General features: G+C 36.2%; 2 protein-coding genes across 4 annotated transcripts in view; one reads left to right on the plus strand and one right to left on the minus strand.

The window, feature by feature from the left end:
• STARD6 (StAR related lipid transfer domain containing 6) overlaps positions 1 to 3,664 on the plus strand; it is a 39,199-nt gene extending 35,535 nt beyond the window's left edge. Inside the window, exon 9 of the mRNA XM_032311415.1 lies at positions 1,954 to 3,664. The gene's annotated coding sequence lies outside the window, so the exon portion shown is untranslated. The remainder of the gene's footprint in view (positions 1 to 1,953) is intronic.
• Positions 1 to 27,897, minus strand: part of POLI (DNA polymerase iota) — a 37,893-nt gene that overhangs the window by 9,432 nt on the left and 564 nt on the right. For all 3 annotated transcript variants that reach the window (XM_032311405.1, XM_032311404.1, XM_032311406.1), the window contains exons 2-10: positions 26,563 to 26,673; positions 24,319 to 24,483; positions 21,424 to 21,576; positions 19,164 to 19,400; positions 16,404 to 16,582; positions 15,163 to 15,254; positions 13,507 to 13,637; positions 8,405 to 8,610; positions 5,364 to 6,832 (exon numbers count right to left, since the gene is read on the minus strand). In XM_032311405.1, the coding sequence (XP_032167296.1) occupies positions 6,017 to 6,832; positions 8,405 to 8,610; positions 13,507 to 13,637; positions 15,163 to 15,254; positions 16,404 to 16,582; positions 19,164 to 19,400; positions 21,424 to 21,576; positions 24,319 to 24,483; positions 26,563 to 26,673 (2,090 nt within the window). In that variant the 3' untranslated portion in view covers positions 5,364 to 6,016. The remainder of the gene's footprint in view (positions 1 to 5,363; positions 6,833 to 8,404; positions 8,611 to 13,506; positions 13,638 to 15,162; positions 15,255 to 16,403; positions 16,583 to 19,163; positions 19,401 to 21,423; positions 21,577 to 24,318; positions 24,484 to 26,562; positions 26,674 to 27,897) is intronic.

Genomic DNA, 27,897 nt, shown 5'->3' on the forward strand with positions numbered 1-27,897 from the left:
GATGGCAAAGGTAACAAGCCAATTAAGGAGATAAAAGAATAATTAAAAAAAAATAATCCCAGTAAAACCCTAAAGAAGAAAAAAAAAAAAAAGGAGAACAAAGAACACATGGAGAAAAATAGAAAATAAATAGCAGACTGGTAGCTTTTTTTTTTAAGATTTTATTTATTTATTTGGCAGACAGAGATCACAGCAGGCAGAGAGGCAATCAGAGAGAGAGAGGAGGAAGCAGGCTCCTCGCGGAGCAGAGAGCCCGACGACGTGGGGCTCCATCCCAGGACCCCGGGATCATGACCCGAGCCGAAGGCAGAGGCTTTAACCCACTGAGCCACCCAGGGGCCCCAGCAGACTGGTAGATTTAAACAAAATTATATTGGTCACCATGTTAAATGGTCAAAAACTTCAATTAAAAGGCAAAGATATCAGACTGAATGACAAAGCAAGACCCAATTGTCTGTTGTATAATCCCTTAAAATATAATTTTTTAAAACACTTCATTTTTTATTAACATACAATGTATTATTTGCCCCAGGGGTACAGGTGTATAAATCATCAGGTTTCACATTTCACAGCAGTCACCATAGCATGTACCCTCCCCAATTTCCATAACCCAGCCACCCTACCCCCCCCACCCTGTTTGTTTTGTGAGATTGAGTCTCTTATGTAAAACTTCATTTTTTACATAAACATACAAAATACCTTAAAAGCCTAGGAAAAGACACCAGTCTAACATTACTTTTTTAAAAAGCTATAGTGGCTCTTACAAAGAAACTGGTTTTTAGAGCAAAGAATTTATCAGGTTTAAAGGTCATTTCAGAATGATAAAGGGGCATTTCCTCAAAACATAATAGCCCTGAACATGTCTTCAAATAACAAGAAGCAAAATTGATTAAAAAATGCAAGGAGAAAAAGATACATTTATAATTATAGTTGGAGATTTAAATACTCTTTTCTCAATAATTAATGCACAAAAATATCCGTAAGGATACAGAAGACTTGAACACTAACTAAATAAAACTAATTGACATTTATACAATATTCCATCCAACAGCAAAGCACACATTCAAGTGTACACAGAACACTTACTAAGGTTGGGCACATTTGGGGTCATAAAACATCTCAAGACTTATTTCCAAATATTCTGCAGTAGAATTTATCTGGTCTTGTCCAGGGTTCCTGGCATGGAGCTCCTAAAGCCCTTAGAATTTCCCAAATAATGTATCTTTGTTATTCATCATGGTATACGCTAATGAGGTGACTCACTTGGGGGGCCCTAGATAGTTTATGCCAACAGTAAGGTTTAGGATTGAATAGCCCACACCAGAAAGACCACCACATGATTAGAATGTTGAGACCTTGAGCCATCCTGACATCCTGGGAGGGTATGAGCCCAGACGAATTGGAGACTGAGTTTAACCACAAGGTCAATGATTTACTAAACCCTCCCAACATGATAAAACGCTAAGAAAAACTCTGGACTTCCTTAGATCTTGAAAGTTCTCATTACAAGGAAAAAATTTTGTAACTATGAATGTGGTAGATGCTAGACTTACTGTGGTGATCATTCTGCAATATATACAAATACCAAATAATTGTACTGCACCCCTGAAACAACATGCCAATTAGATCTAAATTTAATAAGAAAACAACAGTTAGGTAGGATGCATTGGAAAGCTACTCAGAGAGCTCAAAGCTCTCTGCAGAAGGGAGGAGGGGGAAGGGACAAAAGCAGGGAAGGAGTATGTTTTGTTTTGCAGAACCAACAGTTCCAGCCAAGTTTAAGCTGGAGTAGGTGTTTCACCAGACAGCCCCTTGCTAGGTGTGTCTCACTTGTGAGCTCCGTATCTGAGCTAGTTTGAGCTGGACTGGAGCTGAAGACCAGGGCAGAAGCCTCCCTGAGTTGTCCTAAAGTTACCTTTAGTTTCATTATAATACTAAGATCTCCTTCTATAGGTGGAGTTTCTGCCATTTTGGGAACATATGATGTATGCACTAGCCCCTGGACGTGCTAAGCATGAGCAATTGAACCAACAGTGCCTGCGCAAGCTCCCTGCTCCCGCCCTTACACTGAATAAACGCTTCCTGCACTAACAGCATGGTGAGACGGTTCTTCGTGAGCTACTTCCCTGTCTTCTTACCTGTAACAAGCAATAAAAAGTTCTTTGCTTTTATCATTTCCTCAGGTTGTGTTCAAAGTGATGTTCAACCCCCAACAGTGAACCCCTTAAGTTCAGTTACATAACCAAAAACAAACAAAAACCTCTGGAATTCCTGATCACTTGGAATGTTTTATTTCTTGACCTAGTTACACAATTTTTGCTTATGATTACCCATTAACTTACTTATGCACTTTTCTGCATAAAAACTTCACAATAAAATATTTTTAAATATTGAAATTAACCCAGATTTGATGAAGGCATACAGCTGCAGATTCAGTAAGCACCTAAATCCCAACCATCATAAGAACAAATACGTAGCTAGACATGTAATAAAAACTGCAGCTCTCCAAAGATAACAGTGAATATCTTAAAACAGTCCAAAGACGTCAGCTCAAAAATCGCAGTTTTGAAGACACAGTTTCAGAAAGTGAATTCTACTTGGAAGGAATGAATATATGAGATGCAAGTAAAAAAGGTGAGCAGAAAAAAAAGATAATCATGTTCACAAACCTAAACATTAACTCTATAAAATACTAATAAATCCAATTGGAGGTTAATAAAAACTAGAGAAATTAAAATTAACATATTTTAACATCTTTATCTTGTTTGGGAGAAGGTACATCTATTTACCATTTTTGGATGTTAGGCATGTTCAATTTTTAAGGGTAATCGAGAGTACTTACCCTTTTTAAGGGTAATTTGAGAGTAGACATCTCAAATCAGTCAAGGGAAAATATATTGAAAAAATTCAAGTAATCTAAAAACAAGATGAGAAAAAGGGAGGGAAAGAATCATAGCATAGAAAGAGAGAAAAACAGGAAGCACAAATAATATGGAAAAAATAAATCCAAACAGATTTGCGCTTCTGCACTACAGTGGGACAAATACTCTTAAGAGTTCCTTCAATACAAAATACTAGATTCCAGAGAAAAGACTTTTTAATTCATTGTTGGTTGAACTATATAAGGGAAATCTCCAGGCCCCAATCCCCTACAGTCATGGAGGAAAAAAATTGAGCTGAAACAAAAGCAGGAAAGGAACAGGAAGCATCAGGCAAAAAGCAAACTTGAAAGATGGGGTTCTCCCTGACAGCAAATGCCTGCAATAAACATTTGGAGACAAAACCTTAGGACAGTAGCAAGGTCAGGGAGCTGAGAATAAGACAAACTAAAATAACTGCATTCAGCAAGGACCTTCAGGGGCTACAGCTGATACCAAATGGGTTCATGCTGACTCACTGGAAGCAAATGCAAATCCTATCTGGAGGGAAGCACCGCACAGTTTTGGTCCTTCATCTTCCCACAGACTAAGCTCGGCCACAGACTCAAGGAAACAGGCTAATCAACAGGTACACAACAATATCCAAAAACTTAGACTTAAAAAAGATTTAAAATATTGAAATTATCAAAAATAGAATACAAAATAGTTATATGAGTTTTTAAAAATTAGAAAGACTTATAAAAGGCTATAATGAATAAATGGGAAGATTAGAAAAAGAATCAGATGAAAAATATAATTATTAAAATTAAAACCATCATTAGTATTTTAAACAGTAGACCAGATAATGCTGAAAAACAAGCTAATGAATGAGAGAGCTGATGAGATTAACCAAAATGCAGCAGATAAACAAGATGACAAAAACTGTGAGATTAAGGGTCATGAAGGATGGACTAAGAAGTGCATCATTTGTGCAATCCTAGTGGCCAAATGTTTTACAGAAATAACATGAATTGAAAGAAACAGGAGCCAGCATATACTGAGGATAAAAAGGAAATACACATCTGCAAACATTATAGTAAATCTGTAGAACACCATAGAAAAAAAAAACAAGGATTAAAAGGATATGGAAATATAGACTAAAAAGAGTACAGAGGCACGAAGATGTTGAAAGGCTAAGTTAAAGCCACAGAATAAGTAACAAGGCTGTGATAATATCCACCGCATGCTCACTTCAAAAAATGTACTTTTAACTACTATTTTATTCCCTTTTTAAACTGGCCAAAACTTGAGTACACCAGAGCCTACTGCAGTGCCTTACTCTTAACCTTTTTTTAAAACCTTTCCAGCTGTTTAATAATTTCTGGCTGAAATAATACAAGGATTATTAGAAAATTTTTAAAAATGTATTATCTAAAAAAATAATATATCCTTTTTACCAGTTTAACAACCTTACCAGTATACTACCTGTAGAAAATTCCATACTCCTTGATCCAGGGTACTAAATATTTGCATATGAATCAGTTTTGATGTTCTTGCTCTAAGTTATTGTTTTTGATAACCTCAAACTTAAAATCCTCAGTTAGGAAATTGAAAATTTCAAGAAATCTAAAAGTAAGTTAAAACTTCTTACCTAAAAGAAAGTATCTTTTCATTACTTTTTTTTTTTTTTTGAAAATTTTATTTATTTATTTGACAGAGATCACAAGTAGGAAGAGAGGCAAGCAGAGAGGGGGGCCGGGAGCAGGCTCCAGGGAGCCTGATGCAGGGCTCAATCCCAGGACCCCAGGATCATAACCTGAGCAGAAGGCAGAGGCTTTAATTTAACCCACAGAGCCACCCAGAAGCCCCTTTCCATTACTCTTTATTCACATTGTATACCTTATTTTTATTATCTTTTCTTTAGATTATATCTGCAAAGGTTATAAACTTGAGAACAGGACTCTTCTGAATCAGTACTGTGGTGTACTTTGATGTGTTCTAGAAATTTACATTTTAAAAATTGTAAATCCACAATCTTATACCCAATTTTTAACCTTGCAGGCAAAAGGGGAAGGCAATTAACAATGGGAAAAAGAGAACACCTATCGATGTAGTAATTTTGTATATTTGTTGTGGATATGATATCCTTAATCTGATCTCCCAAAATGAGAAGATACAAAAACATCTAATCATTACTTTAAAACCCTACAAAGACTAGCCAGAAGGAAATGGGACTTTTCCCATTATCCAGCATCTTTTTAAAATATATATATTTATTTATTTGGCAGAGATAGAGACAGAGCACAAGTAGGCAGAGCAGCAGGGAGAAGCAGGCTCTCTGCTGAGCAAAGAGCCCCATGCAGGGTTTGAGCTCAGGACTCTGGGACCATGACCTGAGCCACAGGCAGCCGCTTAACCAACTGAGCCACCTGAGCACCCAATTACCCAGCCTTCTTAAAAACCTATCACGTTGCCTTTCTAGTGTCCATCCTTCCCTTAATCTACCTGGATGGACACTCTCCTGCCCAAACTCCCACCTGGCCCCTGCCACACCATTCATTCAATAATTACGGAGTGCTTTCCATGTACTAGGCACTGCAGTAGGCTCCGGTGTACTCAAAAGCATTAATAGGACATACACTGCTTTGGTATTTTTTTAAAAAACGTATTAAATGGTACAGAGTACTTCAAAGAGATCTGTGTTTTTAATAGTTGGCAGCAGAATTGCTTATTTGGAAGTTTCCTAATGGGCTGAATTTCTTGAGACATTCCATATTTCACAGAAAAAAACGATTCTTTGCTATGTCATAGCAATGATTTGGCTAGTCTATTTGTTTCTACACACAGGTGTATGTATCTTCCCCTCTCCCCCATTTATGGGAAATGTAGTAACCATGATATTCTTTTTATTGAAAAGCAATATAAAATAACTTTAGAAATAAGAGGATAATTTTACATTATTTCTTGTTATGAGTATTTTTACGCTTTGTGCCAGAATTTACTTCCCATAACTACACTTGCTTTTATCTAGAACATTGTATATTGGATTCTACATTATTGAATATCTATTAGTGTTTAATTTAGAGGAGCTTAATAAACTGCTAAATCTGAGAACAATGGCCTTTCCTGTGCTTTCTAGACCTTTTTTCTGAACATGCTTATTTATGTACAATGGGGAAATCTGATGCTGCTCTCTTCCAGTCTGCTAACAGCTCTTTTTGTACCTCTTCTGGTAATTCATAGAAAACTTCAGGATCAATGTCAGAAGGAAAGGTAATTTTCTCATCACTAGAATCTTGCTCTTTATTTTCTGTAAGTCTTTCATGATGAGAGACTGTCACTACTGACTCCTTATGGCTATCTGTAGTGCGGTTTTTGGAGAATAGTTGCTCACTCTGCAAATTTGGAAATGAATGGAAAATAGATACAGTAGGGTTTGTATTTGAAAAATGAAATCCTTGGGATTCTTTAGGTCCTTGACTCATTCGTTCATCTTTTAATCTACTGTCTATATAATGTGAATAATCCTTTTGGCTACATGGAGAAGAGGAACTACTGCTATTTAAACCTGATGTTCCTGGTTCACAAGGAGATACAGATATCTGTTTACTACTGGATAAATGATCTGTAGGATTTAAGGGACCACCTTGCATTTGTTTGGTAGAAAAGAAAGATAATACTCCTCTAGAGGCATGTAATGGACAACTTAAGCTTCCTTTGCCTTGAACTTTTTCTCCAGATTTTCCAGAAAGGATTTCTTCTTGAATATCTACTGGAAGCTGTTTAAAGACTTCTTGGTCAATACCTTCAGGAAGTGAGCAGAGTGGGGATTCATCACTGTCTTTTTCTTTGGAAAAATTAGGATCTAGTGGAGCCTCCCCAGTTCTTGTACTTTCAATTCTTCCTGATGGTAGAAAATTCCAATTTGTTTCTTTGTCTTTGGAAAAATCCTCCATATGACTATCTTTCATTTTCTAGAACACAAGAATAACAGAGTAATTAAGATATCTGATATCTTTGAAATATTCATGCCACTGAAGAGTACTATAGCCATTTTCTGACTAACATGTTTCTAATCTACTCAGTAATTTCATTCCTTTTGGCCAGTTCCAAACTACTAGAGATAATAAATCCAGCAAAATTAGTCACACTATTGTGTGCATCTTTATTCACTATTCTAGGGAGAGGTTTCCTTCCTAGATAGCACTGAGCCAGAAGATAGTTATTTGTTTGGAAACTTGGAAAGCACCTTAACAAAATTCACAATTCTGTAAATATAAAGGAAAGGTAGCCTAGAAAAGTAAATGATTCGCCTATGAGTATCTAAAAAATATATATGCATAGATCATCAAGGGCTGGTTTTCTCAAAATCCCTATTCTGAAGTGTAACAATTAACAGACAAAAAAATATATTTCTATGGTAAAATCCAACATCAATATGAAGCATAACACTGTTTATATTTACATAAAATAAAAATTTAAAGGTACTTTCAGTTCTAATTTTCATAATTTTTATGTAAATTTTTCACTTAAAATTTCCCTCTCGTTTTAAGCACCAGGAAAATGTATACACAATCAAATATAACTCAGGAAACATCAACACAACAGTAACTGAAAAAAAAGTAAAAGGAAAAGAGATTTGGGACACTATATTTACTGTATGCCAGACCTGTACAAGGTACTTTTGCTTATGTTTACCTCACTAATACCACTATAAATGAAGGCAAAAATTAGAGGCAAAAAGTAAATTCCTTTTTAAATTTCAGTTAATAAAGGGAATAAAAAGGGCCACAGGAAAAAGTACTTTGAAGAGGGTACTGATTCACTACTTCTGTAACAGTATTCTGTTCTCATTTTAAACTGAAATGTAAATGAAAATACTACTGAAATTATACTGATCAAACATTAAAACAAAGAAAATAATAAAAATACTGTAATTAAGAGTTAATTTTAGGCAAGCACAATTTTGTAAAATATGATTATTTTTTAAAGCATCCCATATTTACTAGGCATTTGCTAAATGGCCATGTATATAAGGTTTTATTTTAGTCACTGGAAAATATGACTGGCCTCTGTTTCTCTACTGCCACACTCTTAATTTCTGCAATTGTAGAATAAGTAGTCATACTACATCAATCTTGCTATCAAAATTCAGTGTAATTTCAAAGCCAAGAAAAGTTAAATACTTTAACAAAAACATTGTGGGAATGCTGGTAGCTTACATATAAATTAGTAGACAAAAATTTTATTTCCAGTATCTAGAAATATTTTCATACTTATTAGCTAATTCTTGTTGCTAAAACATGTTTTAGCACTTCCAAAACAAGAAACCTCCATAACAGTTTTCTCTTTTATCCAGTGATTCTTTTGTTTTCTTTTCAGATCACAGTACAGTACACTTATGGCTAGCAACCATAATATGAGAGGTCCTATATACAAGGAAGGCATTCAAATAATATCATCCAAAAGAATCTCTAAATTGTATCAATGGAACACAAACTTAGATTTGTAATTTAACCACACAAATTCAACAAGAGTGTACTTACAAAACTGCGCTTGCCAGACCGTGAAGTCGTTGATAACGATGGTGTTAAATAATAATCAATAGTCCCTTTCTTAGCAGTATTTAATACTTTAAGGTTGCAGAGGCACACACTTAGAAGGGTAAGATGAAATGGCATCTTCACATTCACCATATTTCGAAAAAGTTTCATAAGTATATCAACCATTGGGGTCATCACATCGTAATTTCCTAAACAAAAATGTTTGAGAAGACTATAAGCATATTATATCATAATTTATATTAAAAGCTTAATCTAATTCATATTGCTTAGATTAAGAAGTAAAAATCCTAAACGGATATCACTGGGACAGCCCAACATTATATACCACCCTGGGATTATCACAACACTAATACTAAATGCCAAATGAGTTAAAGTTTTCAAATGATTTGAAATATGGGACTTCTGGTTATGGAAGTAAGCGTTTCCCATAAAACTATAATAAAACTGGACAAAACTGAGGATCTGAAAGTGGGCCAAAAGCAAATAAACTGAGAAGCACCGATTTATAAAAGCTAGTAGAGGGGTCCTGGGTGGCTCAGTTGGGTAACTATCTGCCTTCTGCTCAGGGCATGATCCCAGAGACCTGAGAGTGAGTCCTGCCTTGGGCTCCTTACTCAGTGGGGAGCCTGTTTCTCCTTCAGCCTGCTGCTCCCCCTGTTTGTGCTGTCTCCACCCCCCGACACATAAATAAATAAAAATCTAAAAATAAAATAAAATAAAATAAATAAAAGCTAGTAGAACTTAGATAAGAAAGGAGGAAACTGCAGCCTTACTGCCTGGGGTTGTTTGTATCTTCCTCTAGCAGTAGTCCTGCCACGGTGAGGCTGGCTATGAGGGCCAGTAGCTTTGCTGTCAGAAAGGACAGATTTGATTTGAGGCAGAGGGCAAAAGCCCATTCCCAGCAGTATTTCCAGTAAAGTGAATAAACTTTAGGAAACAACAGGGGAAATCGCACAGCTCTCTCTAGCCTGAGGTTGCAATTGTGGCTGGAGTGAGTGGAAAATCAGTGGACGAGCCATAAATTTAACCAGGGGATGTAGAAATGAGAGAACCACAGAGGGACTGGATAAGCTCTCCTCACAACCCCAGCTGACTGGGAGACTGCATGCACGGGGAGGGGAGCGGAGAAAGGGCCCAAGTTCTCTACACATCACTGGCGGAAATGCCAACAAGCACACATGGAAGATGCAAGAAGGCTACAGAAAATAAAAGCCAAGGCAGAGTTGAAAATGGCCTAAACTTTGAAAGCACTCTCCAACCCATGCACTTATCCATTTACAGAAGGCATAAGTCTTTCAGGCTCTTGCATCTGACCAAAAGCTTTGACCAGTTATTGGCTAACCACTAAACTATGCGGACATAGAGGTAACCTAGGAAGCCAAAATAAAAAATTAAAATTAAAATTAAGAAAGGAAAGCTAAGTAAAGAAATCAGAGGCAACACATCACAGGGGAGGTAGATTCTGCAGCTTAAGTTCAAAGAAGTTAGAAAAGGAAAAGGGGGGAAAAAAAAAAAGCCCACAAGAAGAAAACACATCATGGTCAAATTGATAAAAAGACAAAGAGACAAATGACTCATCACATAAAGGAGAATAACAATACAAACAACACAACTATCATTATAGTGCAGTACAACTCAGCTCCAAATTCACCCATCAGTACCTGCTCTGTGATAATGCACTAGACTCTAAAATTTTTCACATTGAATATGACATTACACCTTGTCATTAGAGAAGACTGGAAGACCAGGAAGAGAAACCACCTTTCTCTTCCTGGTTCCAGGAACCTGGTTCCACTAATTTCCAATGTACGGTCATTTAATTTTTCTTTCTCCCATTACATGGTTTATTTGTAGTACATATGTGTGGGGACACCTAATAGTGCTTTCCATCACACACATGTGGAACACTCAGTCCCTCAGCAACCTCAAACCCCAGCCTGAGCTTAGTGACTATGTACCATGGCACTACCAACTCAAATGCCATACATACCACGGCAATGCCCCCACTCATTCTGCACACCTACCTAATGACTTGCCTCTATCTCAGAGGGTTGTTTCCTCCAGGTCTTCCTATGCAGGCACCATACTTTCCGCCTTTGTACTAGCTGACTACAGATGCCTTCACCACAACCACCCACCAGCCTCAGATTGCCTGCATTCTAAAGGGCTATTAACAAAAATCCTCCTAACACAAACACTGCATGCTCCAAATGATTCACTGCCTTACTAATGAGCAAGTTCCCAACATCCCAAGTCCTTCTGTGTGCCCACCAACCAGCCTCAACTCATCCACAGATCAGAGGATGGTTTTCTCTTTGTCTAATAACTATGGATCATCTCTGAGCCAGGTAATTCAAAGGATTTCTCCACCATCAAATGTTCTATAACCATACCTTCTCCTTAAGCGGTAGAGGGACTCTCTTTTCTAAGTTTGTCCTTCTTCAGGTACTTTTCCATAGCCCTTGAATACCTCTAAAGAGTCTTCCTTATACCTTTATAGTCACTTCCCTAATACAGTTTAATAATTCTGTGAAACTTTCTCTATTCAAACTTTTGTGTGGTTATCCTCTCCCGATTGGAAGAAAATTGATAAAACTATTAAGAGCTGACTCCTCATCAAAAAAATAATGGACCCCCCCCATCCAAAAAATGGAAACTTGAAGATAACGGAATCATACATTAAAACTATGGAAAGAGAAACAGTCAAGAATTCTATACACAGACAAATTGCCACTCAAAAATGTTATCCTGGTGGAGTCTTCCAAAAATTTTAGTTAGGTAGAATGGTTTATAGTGATGCTCAACTTTTCTTTTCAAACATAAATGATGCATTTTCTAGGACAGACCATATTCTAGGTAATAAAATTACTTTCAATAAATCTAGACAGGCCAAAATTACTCAAAATATGTTCTATGATCAACATGAAATTAAAGCAGAGATCAACAACAGATTAAAATTTGGGAAGTCATCAATATTTGGAAATTAAACAACAAATTTCTAAATAAGCTTAGGGGTCAAAGAAGAAATCACCAGGGATATTAGAAACAATTTTGACCTTAATGAAAAGGAAATATAACAAATGTTACAGAATGCAGTTAAAGCACTAAAAGGAAATGTAAAACTTAAACTTGGATTATTAGAAAATCAGGTAAGTATAAAACAAATAATATAAGCTTCCATCTTAAGAAACCAGAGGGAAGAAGGCAAATTAAACTAACACAAGCAGAAAGGCAAAACAGGGCAGAAATAAGTTAAATAGAAAGTAGAAAAACAACAGAGAAATCAATGTCACAAAAGTTGGATCTTAGAAGAAGATCAATTAAACCTTTGAGTGAGGTCTCACTCAGATAAACCTCTACTAGAATGATAAAGAAAAAAGGAGAATACATGCAACAGCAAAATCAGGAATGAAAGAGGAGACATCACTATATATCCTACAAAAATTAGACAGATAACACGGGAATAATGACAACTTCATGCCAACAAACTAGACAACTTAAATGAAATGGATACATTCCTAGAAGATAAAAGTTACCAAAACTGACTCAAAATAAATAGAAAGTCTGAATAAACTTACAATAAATTAAAAAAAAAATCAATTTCCCATTTCAAAAATCTTTCCACAAAAGCCCAGGACCCTGAACAGCCAAAACAATTTCAAAATAGAACAAAGCTGAAGAATTTACACTATTTAATTTCAAAACTAATAACAAAGTATCAGATAGGGTAGAACTGGTATAACAATAACCACATAAATCAATGAAATAAGAAAATCAAGAAATAAACTTCTTTAGAGTTAATTAGTTTTTGACAAAGGTGCCACGACAATTCACGAAAGAATAATCTGTTTAACAAATTCTGTTCAAACAACTGGATATCCACATACAAAAGAATGAACAAGCCTCTTATATTATACCATACTCAAAAATTACTCAAAGTAGATCTAAGTGTAAAGCTTAAAACTATAAATTTCCAAAAGAAAACACAGGAGGAAATATCTGTAACCTCTGGGCTAGGCAAATAATTTTTAGATAGGGCGCCAAAAGCATTATCCATAAAAGAGAAAAATGAAATACCACTACAATGCAATACGACTACAAGGTCACATGAATAACTATAATAAAGTAAACTGACAATACTAAGTGTGAGGGAGAATGTGAAAGCCTGGAACCCTCATACATTCTTGGTAAGAATGGAAATTGTATACCAACTTTGGGAAAAAGTATTGCAGTTTTCTTAAAGTTCAACTTACCATATAACCTAGCAATTCCACTCTTGGTAATCTATTCAAGATAAACAAAAACGTATATCTGCCCAATGAATTGCATGCAAATACTCATAGCACTGTCTTTCATAAGAGGCAAAAAATGGTAACAACTTAAGTGTCCATAAAGAAGTTATTTTGTGGGCGCCTGGGTGGCTCAGTGGTTAAGCCGCTGCCTTCGGCTCAGGTCATGATCTCAGGGTCCTGGGATCGAGTCCGCATCGGGCTCTCTGCTCAGCAGGGAGCCTGCTTCCTCCTCTCTCTCTCTCTGCCTGCCTCTCTACCTACTTGTGATTTCTCTCTGTCAAATAAATAAATAAAAAATCTTTAAAAAAAAAAAGAAGTTATTTTGTGCCATATAACACATTATCGTAATTTTATCTTCTCTGAACTTGGGAAACCCTGTTAACTGCATTTTTATTTTTATTATCTATTTAAAAAAAACAAAAGTTTTCCTGTAAAAATTCCTGATAGTGGGGCGCCTGGGTGGCTCAGTGAGTTAAAGTCTCTGCCTTTGGCTCAGGTCATGATCTCAGAGTCCTGGGATCGAACCCCACATTGGGCTCTCTGCTCAGCAGGGAGCCTGCTTCCTCCTCTCTCTCTGCCTGCCTCTCTGCCTACTTGTAATCTCTGTCTGTCGGGTAAATAAATAAAATCTTAAAAAAAAAATTAAAAAAAAAAAGTCCTGATAGAACGAAGGTATTTAAGAGTTCCTAACTCCCTATGAAGACTCTCCATCTTTGGATCGTAATTCCAGTACACAGCTTGTTTTTTTAGGAGCTCAACCTACAATTAAATTATTAGAAAATTAGCCCATACCTGTCCCTAACTTCTGAATTACATGTGATGGAATAGGGCACTGACGACTCTCACGGCTACAGTGATTCTCAGATGAATACCGACGGATTGTTAATCTGATTGTATGCGGCTTCCTTCCATCTTGGCATACTCTAAAAGGAAGGAGCAAGCAGAAACCAGGAATTAGAAAAGTATTACCTAAAGATTTTTTTTAATCTCTAGAGGTATCAGATTTAGTAATTGAAAGAATTATAAATATGGTTGATACCTAGGCAGTAAGCAATAAAAGTTTCTGAAAAACCCAAACAAATTTCACCACATCTATGCACCAAAGCTATAAAATCTTAAGTGTAAAGCTCTCAGGACTCATTCAGAATTGAGTGCAATCAGGAAAAGAAGAGAAATAAGATACAACTGAAACAAACCATTTTATAATCCAAAATCACACAAAACTAAAAACAACTTATTAAAATCAGCAGGAAATTAAGAAACTTAAACTAGTGGGCAAATACATTCACACAAACACAATTATTTTTTTGCCAGTAACTTCGATGTATTCCACCTCAGTCACCGTAATCAGGGGCCATGGTGTAGAAAGCGAGTAGAAAGCAGAGGTAAGGATACATGGTTCAGAGTTGGTAATTTACAGGTTTAGAGCACCTAGCCTCATCTCTGGGTTGATGCTTCAAATAAGAGAGCCCATAAAATTGTTGTGGTTTCTCTACATGCAGAACTCTTTTCGATGGCCAGGCGTTTCACAGTAGTCTCACATTTAGCTGAAGCAGAGCCGATGACCCAGTTTCAGAAGCACACTCACAGGCCTGGCCTGCCTTGTATCACTGGGGCTGGGTCATTCAGCAGCCCCAGCTGCATGCAGCAAACGATGAGCTGCACAGCTCGACTCAAGGCATGAGAACCACATAGCATGGGAGACCGAAGCTGTAGGAAATTTTACCTCACCAATTTACTGAGATTTAGAGTCATCTAGAAATCTTTTTCTCAGGCATAGTTAGCTATCCTACCCTCATTTACAGAAGCATAGCTACTCAAAACTGCTTGACCCCTGCCTGACACTTTGAGAAATCGAAGAGATGGGAGGAAAAGAGATAATATTCTTCTAGGAACGCTGAGAAATAGATATATGATAGTAAAGGAGCATCAGAAAACTAAACATCTTGTTTCGTTTATGCTGTGCTATTCATACACTTATAATCCCCGCGAATTTACAGACCAGTGCCCTGCACTCACCACACTGACTGCTCACACAGAGCCCCACTGAGCTATTCTTTTGTCTGAGTCCATTTTCTTTCACATGGTCTGAGGCAAAGGAGATAATGAGGGTTCTTCTGCTTTCTCCGTCACTGGTGCTCTTATAGGTGTTGAGATGCTAGGGACCCATAAAACCCGCTTAAGTAACTACAGGCACCTTAAGAGCCACAGTATAACCACAGTGTTACTAAAATCAAGACTAATGGAAACAAATGAATTAAATTTAGTTAAGGGTGCCTGTTACTTCCTTTCAATAGTTTATAATGTAGAAAAATTCAAAGATAAATAATCTCTCTTTACACAGTTCAGTCTCCAGTTAATGTATAACTTCCAAGACAGAATATCAACTGTATTTTCCATATACTTTATACAGAATATATAGAATGATATGGCAAAATGGAAAATCACCTGTTCAAAAGACTGGCAAGTAGTTCTTCAATCTTATTTTTAGCTTCGACTTCAGATGAACATTTTTTAAATGAATCTTCTTCACTAAAGGACTACCAGAGAAGCACAAATAGGGATTATTGTAAACCTAAATAAGCATATCCATTATGTGGATGCATGCCAAATATTCAGGACATTCTTTTTTTTTTTTTAACATTTTATTTATTTATTTGAGAGAGCAAGCGTGAGCAGGGAGGGGCATTGGGAGAAGCAGACTTCCCAGTGAGCAGGGAGCCCAACATGGGGCTCCATCCTGGGACCCTGGGATCATGACCTGAGTTGAAGGCACTGTGCCACCCAGGTGCTCCTCTTTTTTTTTATTATTATTACTTATTTTTACTAACATATATATTCAGTACATTCTTTACTAACTTCCCTCTCATGCTTAATTTGAGCCATTTAGTTCACTTTTATAATAACTCTTTTTATCTCCAAGTTACTGTACCCCACTAGAAAGTCAAGAAAATTATAAAGCTCTAGTACCAACTCCAAGATTTATTCTACAATTACAGTGAGGTTCTTAACCTCCTAGCACTTAAGATTGAGTTTAACCTTGGACAAGTTACTTAACCTTTCTAAAGAACAGTATCCTCATCTTTAAAAAAAGAAAGGGAGAGAGGAAAAAGGGTATGAACAAATAATAATACTATCTACCTTGAAGCTTTGTTATGAATATTAAATGGACTAAGGTACATAAAACACTTAGTAAAGTGCCTATGACATAGGAAAAAAATTAATCAGTGTTAACTAGGTGATTATACTGTCTCCATTTCCTAAATCATTAGACTAATCAGAAAATAAGATTTCTTAAAAATGAAAATATTTTGCCAAATGTATGTAATATAGGTTGTTAAAATTAAGTGATATTTAATCAAGGTAGCCAACTTGAGACAGAAATACTAATTCTTAAGATTAAATTTAAAAATATTTACTAATCTAGGGGCGGCTGGGTGGCTCAGTTAAGCATCCAACTCTTGACTTCAGCTCAGGTCTTGATTTCAGGGTCATGAGTTCAAGCTCCAGCAGGGAGCCTACTTAAAAAAATTTTACTAACTTAATAAATTAACCTTCTCATAGGAAAGAAATCATATACTAACCCAGTAAGCAAATTAGAATAGTAAGAACATAGTACTAAAACCAGAAATCTTTATCTCAAGTGTGACAAACAGTATTCAATTAAAATAAGTATCATTATCTTATACCTGAGGTGGTCCTGAGGGCGTCACAGGAGAAGTATCCTCTCCAAAACTGAGCTTCTGGATACGCTGAGCAACTGAAATTCCTAACTCCTTTTCTAGTATTTTGGGTGAAAAGGTTTGAAGATCATGCACACTACTGATACCCAACGCTTCAAGACGTTTGGCAGTTTTATAGCCAATACCTAGAAAAAAGAAATATGGTATTAGAGTAGTTTTTCTCCTTAAAATAAAGCTACTACAGTATATACCAAACACATCTTTAAATTCCATAATGAATATTTTGCTAGGATTAAATTTTACTGAAAATTAGGCTGTCCTCCTTCTGCTCAGGGCCTCTTAAATGAACCACTTCGAAAACCTCACAAACCTAGTACAACATAATGAATATGGAGACAACCAATAAATGCTGTCTTGATAGAATGAAATGTTTACCACCTGTCACATAACACTTTGGAAGTATTCAAGAATGACCACCTGTTACATAATACTTTGGAAGTATTCAAGAATAATAGTTACGATTCATGCAAAGAGAGACTGTCATTATAGCAACAAAATTAGCATGTGCTAATCAGCTGACCTGATTCCTACACATAATATCACACGTTTATCCACAAGTCTTATCTGGCAATATTTACTATCCCAAATATAAGAGCCAGAAAGTAAAGAAAAAAAAATCTACCCATTAGCAAAACTACCAAAGTTCTTGCGCTAAAACTCAGTTAGTTATACTTTATCACCTTACCTGGGATGCTGAGGGAATTCAGTACCCCCTTATTGTTCTCATTTAAAAAAAAAAAAAGAATTCTATAGTATTTTGATTTCTCTGCACAGTAAAAGAAGTAAATCAAAGGCAATGGATATGGAGGAGAAATTTTTTTTTTAAGATTTATTTATTTATTTATTTGAGACGGAGAAAAAGAACACAAGCAGGAAAGGCAGAAGGAGGGAGGATGAGAATCTCAAGAGGACTCCATGCTGAGCACGGAGCCCCACGCGGGGCTCGATCTCATGACCCTAAGATCATGACTTGAGCTGAAAATCAAGGGCCGGAAGCTTAACTGAGCCACCCCAGGGAGGGCAATTATTAAAGTAGTGTGTCAGTTATTTTCATAGTGGAAATAAAAGAGAGGTGCCATAACCCTAACCCTAAGAGAAAACCTGTAAAGAAAGAAAGAAATACAAGAGCTCAAAAAGTAAAGCCAAATAGTAATGTTATATGATCAGTAGACAGTCTTCAATTTATTACAACCTGACAGTGACTGTCTTCAGAACAGAGACTCAGAGTCATCCAGAAAACTTCTATACTTATATTGTATTAATGAAGGCAAGGCAGTGTACAAAACATTTTGTAATCACACAAACATGGGTTAAAAATAAGAAGTTATGGGTGCCTGGGTGGCTCAGTGGGTTAAGCTGCTGCCTTCAGCTCAGGTCATAATCTCAGGGTCCTGGGATCAAGTCCCACATCAGGCTTTCTGCTCAGCGAAGAGCCTGCTTCCCTCCCTCTCTCTCTGCCTACTTGTGATCTGTCAAATAAATAAATAAAATCTTAAAAAATAAATAGTTATGACATCTAAAGGTTCAGCTGACTTAGAAATTCACTTCTACAGAATTCTAATATCTTATTCCCCAGCAATGCCATAGAAATGAAGCTTAACATATCCCTTATTAATAGTTTATAAAACCATATTTGATCTTCAAAGACAAAAGTTTGTCCCATGACCTGAATTAGTCACTACTCCCCTCAAGAAAACTTGTTTCCTCATCTTTAAAATAAGAACTTGGCCTAACTGCTTTGGAAGGTCCCTCGTAGCTCTAACATTTTCTATATGATCCCAAAGTAGAGTTAGTAAAAAGGCCAATGCCCATCTCTGGATGCAGTGTGCGGTGTAAGAATATGAAGCAGGGACTGGAAATAAAAGGACGTGATTCCAGGTTATAACTTTCATGATCATATTCAAACTATACAGAAAGTAAGTGAAACTAGAAAAGTACTTTCATGATGTGGATGGAACTAGAGGGTATTACACCGAGCAAATAAGTCAATCAGAGAAAGACAATTATCATATGATCTCCCTGATATGAGGAATTTGAGAAGCAACATGGGGGGTTGGGAGGTAGGGAGGGGAAAAATGAAACAATATGGGATCGGGAGGGAGACAAACCATAAGATATGCTTGATCTCACAAAACAAACTAAGGGTTGCTGGGGGGAGGGGGGTAGGGAGAAGGTGGCTGGGTGATGGACACTGGGGAGAGTATGTGCTATGGGGAGTGCTGTGAAGTGTGTAAACCTGGGGATTCACAGACCTGTACCCCTGGGGCTAATAATACATTATATGTTAATAAAAAATAAAAAACTATATAAAAAAAGAAAAGTATTTTCATAGATTTCCTAATCCAGATTCCCTCTAGAGAACGCATCAGGGTTTGGAGTTTTCTCCAAGAGCTAAGTATTCAGACTCTAAGAATTAATAACTTGTATCTCTAATTTTTAAAATTAAAGAAATGCAAGAAAAGTAATGTGTATTTTTTTTAATTTTTTTTTTTTTTTTTTTTTGACAGAGAGGGATCACAAGTAGGCAGAGGGACAGACAGAGAGAGAGGGGAAAGCGGGCTTCCCACCTAGCAGAGAGCCCGATGCGGGGCTCGATGCGGGGCTCGATCCCAGGACGCTGAGATCCTGACCTGAGCCGAAGGCAGAGGCTTAACCCACTGAGCCACCCAGGCGCCCCTGTGTATTTTTTTAATATAAATGTCTTACCAGGCATTTCCTTTACATGGCTCAAACTCTGAATAAGAACTTGAGAACTCTGAGGTAATAACACTGTTTGCTGATTTGGTTTAAAAACACCAGAAACTAATTTTGCTAGTAGCTTATTAGAAGCCACGCCAGCACAGCCAGTGAGACCCAGTTGGTTATACATGGCTTCCCGCATCTCTGCTGCAATCTGAGATCCAACAAGCAGTCTGATGTGCATGATGTCATGCAGGTTTATACCTATAAGAACAGCCAATATCATTAGAAGTCACCAAAAAAAATTTTTCTTTTTTACAAATGAGTTTTAAAAAACCCAACTGTCCCCCCAACCCCGCCACCATACCGTCACCCACTTAACTCATCTCTCTCATTCTTTATGGGAATCCTGTAAAGTAAAGGAACTTCCTCAAGTGAATTCCAAGTGCCTGTGATAGTGACTGCATCCTGGGAGTGCTTAATGACTAACAGATTATGAAAACTGATCTCATAAAAAAATTTCCTACTGATATTAGTAAAACTTTTACTCATGTTTAACTGTAAGCAAGCATAAAAATAGAAGTATTACACTAATAAGAGAGCTAACATTACAGCTTTAAAGATTCGAGTCTAAATTTATACATACTAGCTGATTGTGCTACTGAAAACAATTCCAAATCTGTACATAGTTTAAGGCATCTTTTATGAAAAGTGTAGGGAAAATATACAGAAGCATATTTTCTTAGGGATGAAAATGGTGTTAGAATTATAGGAGACTGTCCTTATCCTCAGGAGTATTTACAGATGAAGTGTCACGCAATTTACTTTTAAATGGCTGATCAATCAACCAATCAATCAATAAAGAGGGAGCAAGATAAAGTAAATGTAGGAAAAAACAATGGGTGTATCTACAAGGAAGGGAATAAAAAGTGTTCTCACTCTACTACTCAATCAAATTTCTCTGGGTTTGAGAAAAAAAATTTTTTAAAGATTTTATTTATTTATTTGACAGAGAGAGAAATCACAAGGAGGCAGAGAGGCAGGCAGAGAGAGGTGAGGGGAAGCAGGCTCCCCACTGAGCAGAGAGCCGGAGAAGGGGCTCGATCCCAGGACCCTGAGATCATGACCTGAGCTGAAGGCAGAAGCCCAACCCACTGAGCAACCCAGACACCCCTGAAAAAATCTTTTAACAGAATCTTGTGAGGAAGGATTCATGAAGAATCAGACATTTTCTTTTTAGGATAAAAAACCTAGCTCTCTGTAATATGTTCTAACAAATGCTGAATTTGCTTTGAAAATTATAAAGAAACATACTTAGAAACTTCTTCTATTCAGTCCTTATAAGTGACAAAAGAGCAGGTTCAGAAGACACAGGAAAAGCTTCCTGTCCTCTTCTAGAAGAGAACGGTAGCTCTACCCGTTTTCTTCTTTAGTATCAGGATGGCAGAGAACTAGACTGGAGACCGATGACCAGCTCTCAAAAAAGGGCGATAAGAGGACACATATGCTGACACCTAGGCCAGGAGGGTCAGGGCAAGTCTTATACAAAAGCAGAGTAGCATGTCTTCCATGTGATATGATACGGAAGTCCCCAACAGAGTTACAAGATGTTTTAAACTGTAACAGATATTCACTGGGGCTTACTGAAGCTTATTTCCAAAGGCAAATATCTCTGGAAATACCATCAGTCATTTATACTTAAATATGTGAAGGAGATGGACTATTTTGTTTTCTTGCTAAGAGTTGGCAAAGATAATCAAACTGACTGGATATCAGCTTGCAAAAGATGGCAGGTAGGCCTGGAAAGCTTCCACAGGGTTAAGTCAGGAACTCGGAAAGCAACATGAATGTTTGATGCCTGGGGGGAACGAGCAAAAGAGGCAACAAAACACAAATTTAGTTTACCTCAAAATTTTGCTTAAAGACAGTTTCAGGAGAAGCAAAAATTATTATGAAAAGTGTATCATTAAGGAAACCCTTGTAACTGAAGGACGACTTAAGGAGGTAGGGCTCTTAAAAATGGTAACACACAAACTGTGTCAGAGAAATGAAAAGTGCATGAATCACTGAGCTACACATGTCGTCAAAATCTTACTTTCTCCTTACTTAATATGGAATTCCAACACCTAATTTTAGTCATTTGAGACAGATCACTGATATAAGGCTATACCTCCAATAAAAGCCATAACAATTTCAGAAAGATAGTTGACTCATTGAACTTACTGAACTCAGTGAACATTAAGATATAAGTATTTTGAGTTACTAAATAGAGTTAGAATCCACTTACACTGATTATTATATACATGACCCGACACAGTCAGTGCTGAAAGTTCATCACTTTGAAGCTGCTGCAGTCTCTTCTCGACCATTTCTGTTAGATCCACAAAATTTTCATCAAATCCGAGTCTCTCAACAACTGGACTAAATTCTTCCAACAACTCTAAATTGAATAATATTGGTACACAGATGTTAACTAAAGTCATAACTAAATGCTTAAAATATGTCAAATATGCTAAAAGTTTAACATATATTCACACTTCCACAATATCTTAAATAAAGTCTTCCATTAGCTGGATTTTTTTCCTATACCACATTTTGAGTAAAGGCAATATTTTGCAACAAAATAAGTCCAAAATGACTTTCCCTAGACAGATGCTTATGCCAGTACATTTAGCTCAATCTCCTACACCTACAATTTCTATACCTGTAGTATATTAACTATCAATGCTTGTAGTTCATTATGATCTTGAAACAGTGGTTCCAAAGAATACAGTCAGCCTAGGAAAGCAGAGACAAGTAATAACATACTCTAGCTATATTTTCCACAAGTCTTAAAAAGACAAAACCAATAAAATGTAAAACTTCAAGGGGCGTTTGGGCAGCTCAGTGCATTAAGCATGCGTCTTGGGTTCTGGTCATGACCTCAGGGTTCTGGGATCCAGCGTCACACTCCGCGTTCAACAGGGTGTCTAGTCTGCCTCTTCCCTGGCCCTTCCCCTAACTAGTGTATGTGCACACAGTCTCTTTCAAATAAATAAAACTTCCAATTATTACTGAATCACAAAGAAAAGTCAGTTTGACCTAGAAATTAACCTCTAAGAACTCACCTCATGGATATCTTCATAAAAATATGCCAAAATTTCTATATGAAAATGTCTACTGAAGCATATATTTGGAAGAGCAAAAAATTGGTAACAGCCAAATAAATCCATCACTGTCAGGAAACCATGTAACTTATCATCCAACATAAGACACGTTTTGAATGAAAAGGAGTGCTTTAATAATTATGTAGGGATAGGAGGCATAAAGTGGGACACACTGTTTTCATATCACTAAAGGATTGGTTAAATGCGTATGGAATCAAATACAATGTAGTACTATGCAGTCATTAAAAAGAATGAGGAAGAGCTCTACGAAGGATATGAAAGATGACTAGGAGGCACAACTGTATGTACAACCTCTTCTGTGTAAAGATGAACTTCTTTCAAGATGAATGAACAAGAAAAAGAAAAGATTAACTTCTTAATATTGAGACACATCCAATTTTGCATGGATGCACAAGTCATATTTTCGGAATAGAGTCTTATCCTTGCTTGGCTATCCCTTCTTTCCCCTTCTCCCATTTCACTATTGCCATGTTTTCTCCAGAAGTTAATTAATGTTAAAAACCTAGTATACATCCTTTCATGTTTCCCTTCCTGTTTACATACAGACATATATGTATGTGTAAAGGGAAGGGTTTGGGCCATTGTTCTACACATACGGAACAATATGACACGTTTTTGCATCTTGCCTTTTACTCAACAAGGCATACATATCTCCGAGTCAAACTGCGTAACACCAATGTATCCTTTTTAATTGCTATTTAATTTTCCATCATAGAGAAGTCGTAATTTAGCCATTCTCATCCTGATGAGCATTTGTTTTTATTCCATATTTTTACCAATTATGAACCATGCTACAAGAAATATTTTTGTGCATATGTTCTCATGACTTTATTTCTATTGAATAAATTCCCAGCAGTAGTATCACAGGGTTAAATAGTATCTCTAATTTCAAAAAAAAATTTCTATATTACTTTTTGTAAATGTATAATATTTTGTTTCTACTTTCACATTATTTTTTGAAGTATGATGGACATAAAATAATACCTCACTAATTCAAATTTCCTTAGCTACTAATGAATTTGAGTATTCTTTTTCCACATAATTGTGGACATTGGGTTTATTCTTTTTGTCAACTGCCTATTCATACCTTTCATCCATTTTTCTTTTTTTTTTAAGACTTTATTTATTTGACAGAAATCACAAGTAGGCAGACAGACAGGCAGAGAAAGAGGGAAGCAGGCTCCCTGCTGAGCAGAGAACCTAATGCCGAGAGTCAATCCCAGGACCCTGAGATCAAGACCTGAACTGAAGGCAGCGGTTTAACCCACTGAGCCACCCAGGCACCCTCATCCATTTTTCATAAGTATCTTTTTCTTATAAACTTGTAAGGGCTTTGGATATTATAGTTAACACTTTCATCTGAAAACTGCTATAATTTATAAAAGAACAAGCAAAAACAACAGCAGAAAAGATAAACAGTTGATTCTCACACATTTTTAAATTATATATATATAATTGCAATATACCAGTACAAATGTGTTTTCATTTTTCCTATAATTTACTAAAACTCAATTCAAACCCAAACCTTAATAGGGAAGAGTTTATCTATACTATCATATTCAGTGTGTGTATAAACTGCTGACAGTTCTTAACAAATCTAGTTTTAATTATGTTAATCAAACATTACAGAAGCCTAACTATTAGTGCATCTATTAGTGCATCAGAGCATAGATATTTCCTAATTCATTTAAATTTGTTAAACTTAAAATAAAAAATGTTTTTTTAAACATATCTTTTCTATATCTTTCCATTTTCTTGCTTCCAAATTTTGTTTTACATTTTTTCTCACATTTATATAAATACCAGTCACAAGAGACTTCAAATGTCTTCCAATTGTATGTTTTTTGGTCAAAATTACTCATATAAAGTCATCCTCTTACATAAAATGTTTTTAGAAGCAGGCAAGACCCAAAATAAAAGTTATTAGCAAAAAGAAAGTGATTTATGGCATTTTACTAATTAAAAGATTCATGTAGTGAATGAGCATCCTATATACAAATTAATGCTCAACATACCTGTAACCTTATATGACATCTCTCTGTAGCGAGTCAAGTCTTCTCCATTAACTAATACCAGTTGTGGACATTTTTCTTTTGCATCTCTGACATTCATAAGTTTCTTAACTCCAAGTTTCCTAGCTTCATAGTTGCAGGTGACCACCAAATATTTCTGCTGAACACCTATAAAAAGCAAATATAACTTTAAACTGTAATGCAATCTATTTTGATTAAGAATAAAAGGCTCTATTTATTTAAAAAGGATAGCCTCCACTCATCAAGGTTCTATGAAGTAAAATTTAACAAAAATTATCATTAATCAGTATACTCTCTGGAGTTTTCAGGAAAAAAAAATACAAATAAAATCCTTCTAGGACTTTTTTTTCAGACAATACAAACCAGATTAATTTCTATTAAATTAACTTTCTATATAAAGTCTAGGCCATGTTTTACCAGAAAAATAAAGCAGATGAAAATAACTCAGTATAATTAATTACTGAAAAACTTTCTGCTAGAAAAACTTTCCAATGAATATAAAGCAATGTTCTGTTACAATTGCTAACCTATAATCATTAAAGATCTCCCCCCAATAAATGTTGTAATTATTGAACTGTTCTTCATAGTAACTTGCAGAAAATATTAGACAGCGAGCCATCATTAATGGGCCCCCTCCTTATCAATAATGATTAAATTATGATCTACAGATTATAAAAACTCTAGTTTACTAGTGGTAGCTTAAGATTACTGAAATTAATTTTCTCTTTACAGAAGTTGACCACTTGTTTATCACTGTAAAAGTAATGTTCATCTAACATATGTAAAATACAAACATGTAGTAGGAAAAAAAAAGGTCATGTCCATTTCACCAATGTAAGACATATGTTTCTAAAATGTTGATATTATAAACAGGAAAAAGAAACATTATTTCACATAAAGATTTATCAGTGCACTATATAAAAAAATAGGATTGGTAACTTCTTCAACTAAAAAACCAGTCTTTTAACACAGAATTAAATTATATGGACTCACCACTATGTCACCAGCCCAAGTTAAATCACACATTTGTTGAGCATAACTCAAAGACTACTTTTGCTTTCTCCCTGAAACTTTCAACATCACATTTCTCACTTCCAGATAATCATTTTTTCCTGTGTCTTAATTACACAATACTTTTTTATTGAGCATTATCTACATAGCATCTTGTGTTAAACTGCTACTAATTACAAACGCCTTTAGGAGAAAACTTACATCCTCTAATCCTAACTCCTTGACATCCCTGGGAAAGTTTAAAGATCCTAGACTGATACTGGCATACCAAAAACTAGTTTTCCCTTTGCTCTTCTTTAGTAAATCAACTAGGCTGTGTTGAACTGGGATTTATCAAAACCAAACGACGCACAGAGGTTAGCAGCAGGTGAACCAGAATTGCTCTTTACACTTATACTAAAAGATAAATTCTTACTACATGCATAAAAGAAATCTTTGGAAATTTCAATCATTTTTCCAATTTAAGATACACATGTAATAGAAATAAGCCAACATATTATAAGTAAATCTTTTTTTTTTTTAAGATTTTATTTATTTATTTGACAGACAGAGATCACAAGTAGGCAGAGAGGCAGGCAGAGAGAGAGAGGGAAGCAGGCTCCCTGCTGAGCAGAGAGCCCGATGCGGGGCTTGATCCCAGGACTCGATCCCAGGACGCTGAGATCATGACCTGAGCCGAAGACAGCGGCTCAACCCACTGAGCCACCCAGGCGCCTCTATAAGTAATCTTTAACGTAAAGTTTCTCTTTGCCTTTTATTTAAAAAGATTCTTGCATTTTTATGGAAAACCTACACTCTATATCCCTTAAGTATTTAGGGGCCTTTTCAAAATCCAACTTTTTTGTCATGTTACATAACCCAAGAGTTAATTTCAAAACTGGAGAGGATAAATTAAAATGTCCGTTAGAATGTGATGGCTTTTTTTGAGATAAGAGATTATAAAATTTCAACCACTGAGAACAAGACTAAAAGTTCATTATGGTCTTTCTGTTCACATGTTCAGTTGGCTATACTACTTGTATAAAATTCACCATTAATTAAATGCGGTTTGTAAGTTTTATACCTCGTAGTGAAGCAAAGTTTACTGTCTATAAAGGACCTTAGGAATTGCTTCCAAAATCTTTAATATGGTTAATCAATCAGAATATAATCAACATAAATGAATGAATAATACTCTAATACAAAATGAAAATTATTATTAATGTCCACAGTTACCTAAAGGTTTGCCCTTCAATTCGGGATTTGAAATCATTTCTACTTGTGCGTAAAAGCAATCCAGATCCACATGTACTATGACTCTGGATGAAGAACTTCCTTCTGGCACCACTTGATCATGAACCAATGCACAATATGCAAAAAAAAACAAACAAACAGAAAAATATATTCAGGCTGCTTATCATCTCTGAGCAACTGGCAGTTCCTTAAAACATGGTAACTGAGAAAGAAGAATGCAGAATGATTTTAAGTTTTATCCTGGATTCATGTATCAAAGCATCTAAAAATTATAGACTTGAGAGAACTCCATGTACAGTAGCGTCTTCAGTCCTGTTTACTATTTCTTTGTGCACTTCATTTTTCTCAGGCTAGAAATAACTCTGAGGCAAAAAATCTTGATCAATAATAGAAGGAAGAGGTAATCCTATCACTTGCAAGTTTCTAACAACATTCAGAATAAATCATAAGGGGAAGAAAAGTTTAAACACTGATTTCGACCAACTAAAAATCATTCTAAGTGGCATGCTCTTAAATTAAAAAAAAAAAAAGAATCATAAATACAAAATGGCAGAAGCCAGACCTATGGGTTCCAATGGACTATATTTAGTGCCCATATGATAGCAGGATTATCTATTTCAGTGCTGAATCCCAAATACCTGGAAGAGTGCCTGGTATGGAACAGACTTCCAATAAATACTCGCTAAATTAAAAGAAGGAATAAATATTTCTCGAATTTTAAAAACTAGCTCATGTCATGGGGTGGGGAAGGGATGGGGGATAAGAGAGGAGATTCTAGGGCGCCTGGGTGGCTCAGTGGGTTAAGCCGTTGCCTTTGGCTCAGGCCCTGATCTCAGGGTCCTAGGATCGAGTCCCACATTGGGCTCTCTGCTCAGCAGGGAGCCTGCTTCCCTCTCTCTTTCTCTCTGCTTGCCTCTCCATCTACTTGTGATTTCTGTAAAAGAGGAGATTCCAGCTTTTACCCAGTTAAAAACAAGGCAGGCTAAGTGCAATGTGGAATTCTGGTCTGAATATGGCACAAAAACTTTAATGGAAAAAACTGGTACATTTGTACTTTAGTCAAGAGCATTATGCCAGTGTTCACTTCTCAGTTTTGACTTACGTACTACAGTCACAGAAGACATTAACATTAGGGAAAGGCACTTCTGCAACTCCTTTAAGTTTAGCATTACTCCTAAATTTAAAAGTTAAAAGGGGAAGGGGAGGCCAGGAATTAGAGCCTTGGCCCCAGGCCCTGCGGTTGGGCAGTACAAGGTAGAGCCCAGAGGCTGGAAGTGGGTCATGGGGAGACGGCCGCTGCAGATGTGCCCCGTCTTC

This window comes from Mustela erminea, chromosome 13 (genome assembly GCF_009829155.1).
Source record: "Mustela erminea isolate mMusErm1 chromosome 13, mMusErm1.Pri, whole genome shotgun sequence".
Lineage (NCBI taxonomy): Eukaryota > Metazoa > Chordata > Mammalia > Carnivora > Mustelidae > Mustela > Mustela erminea.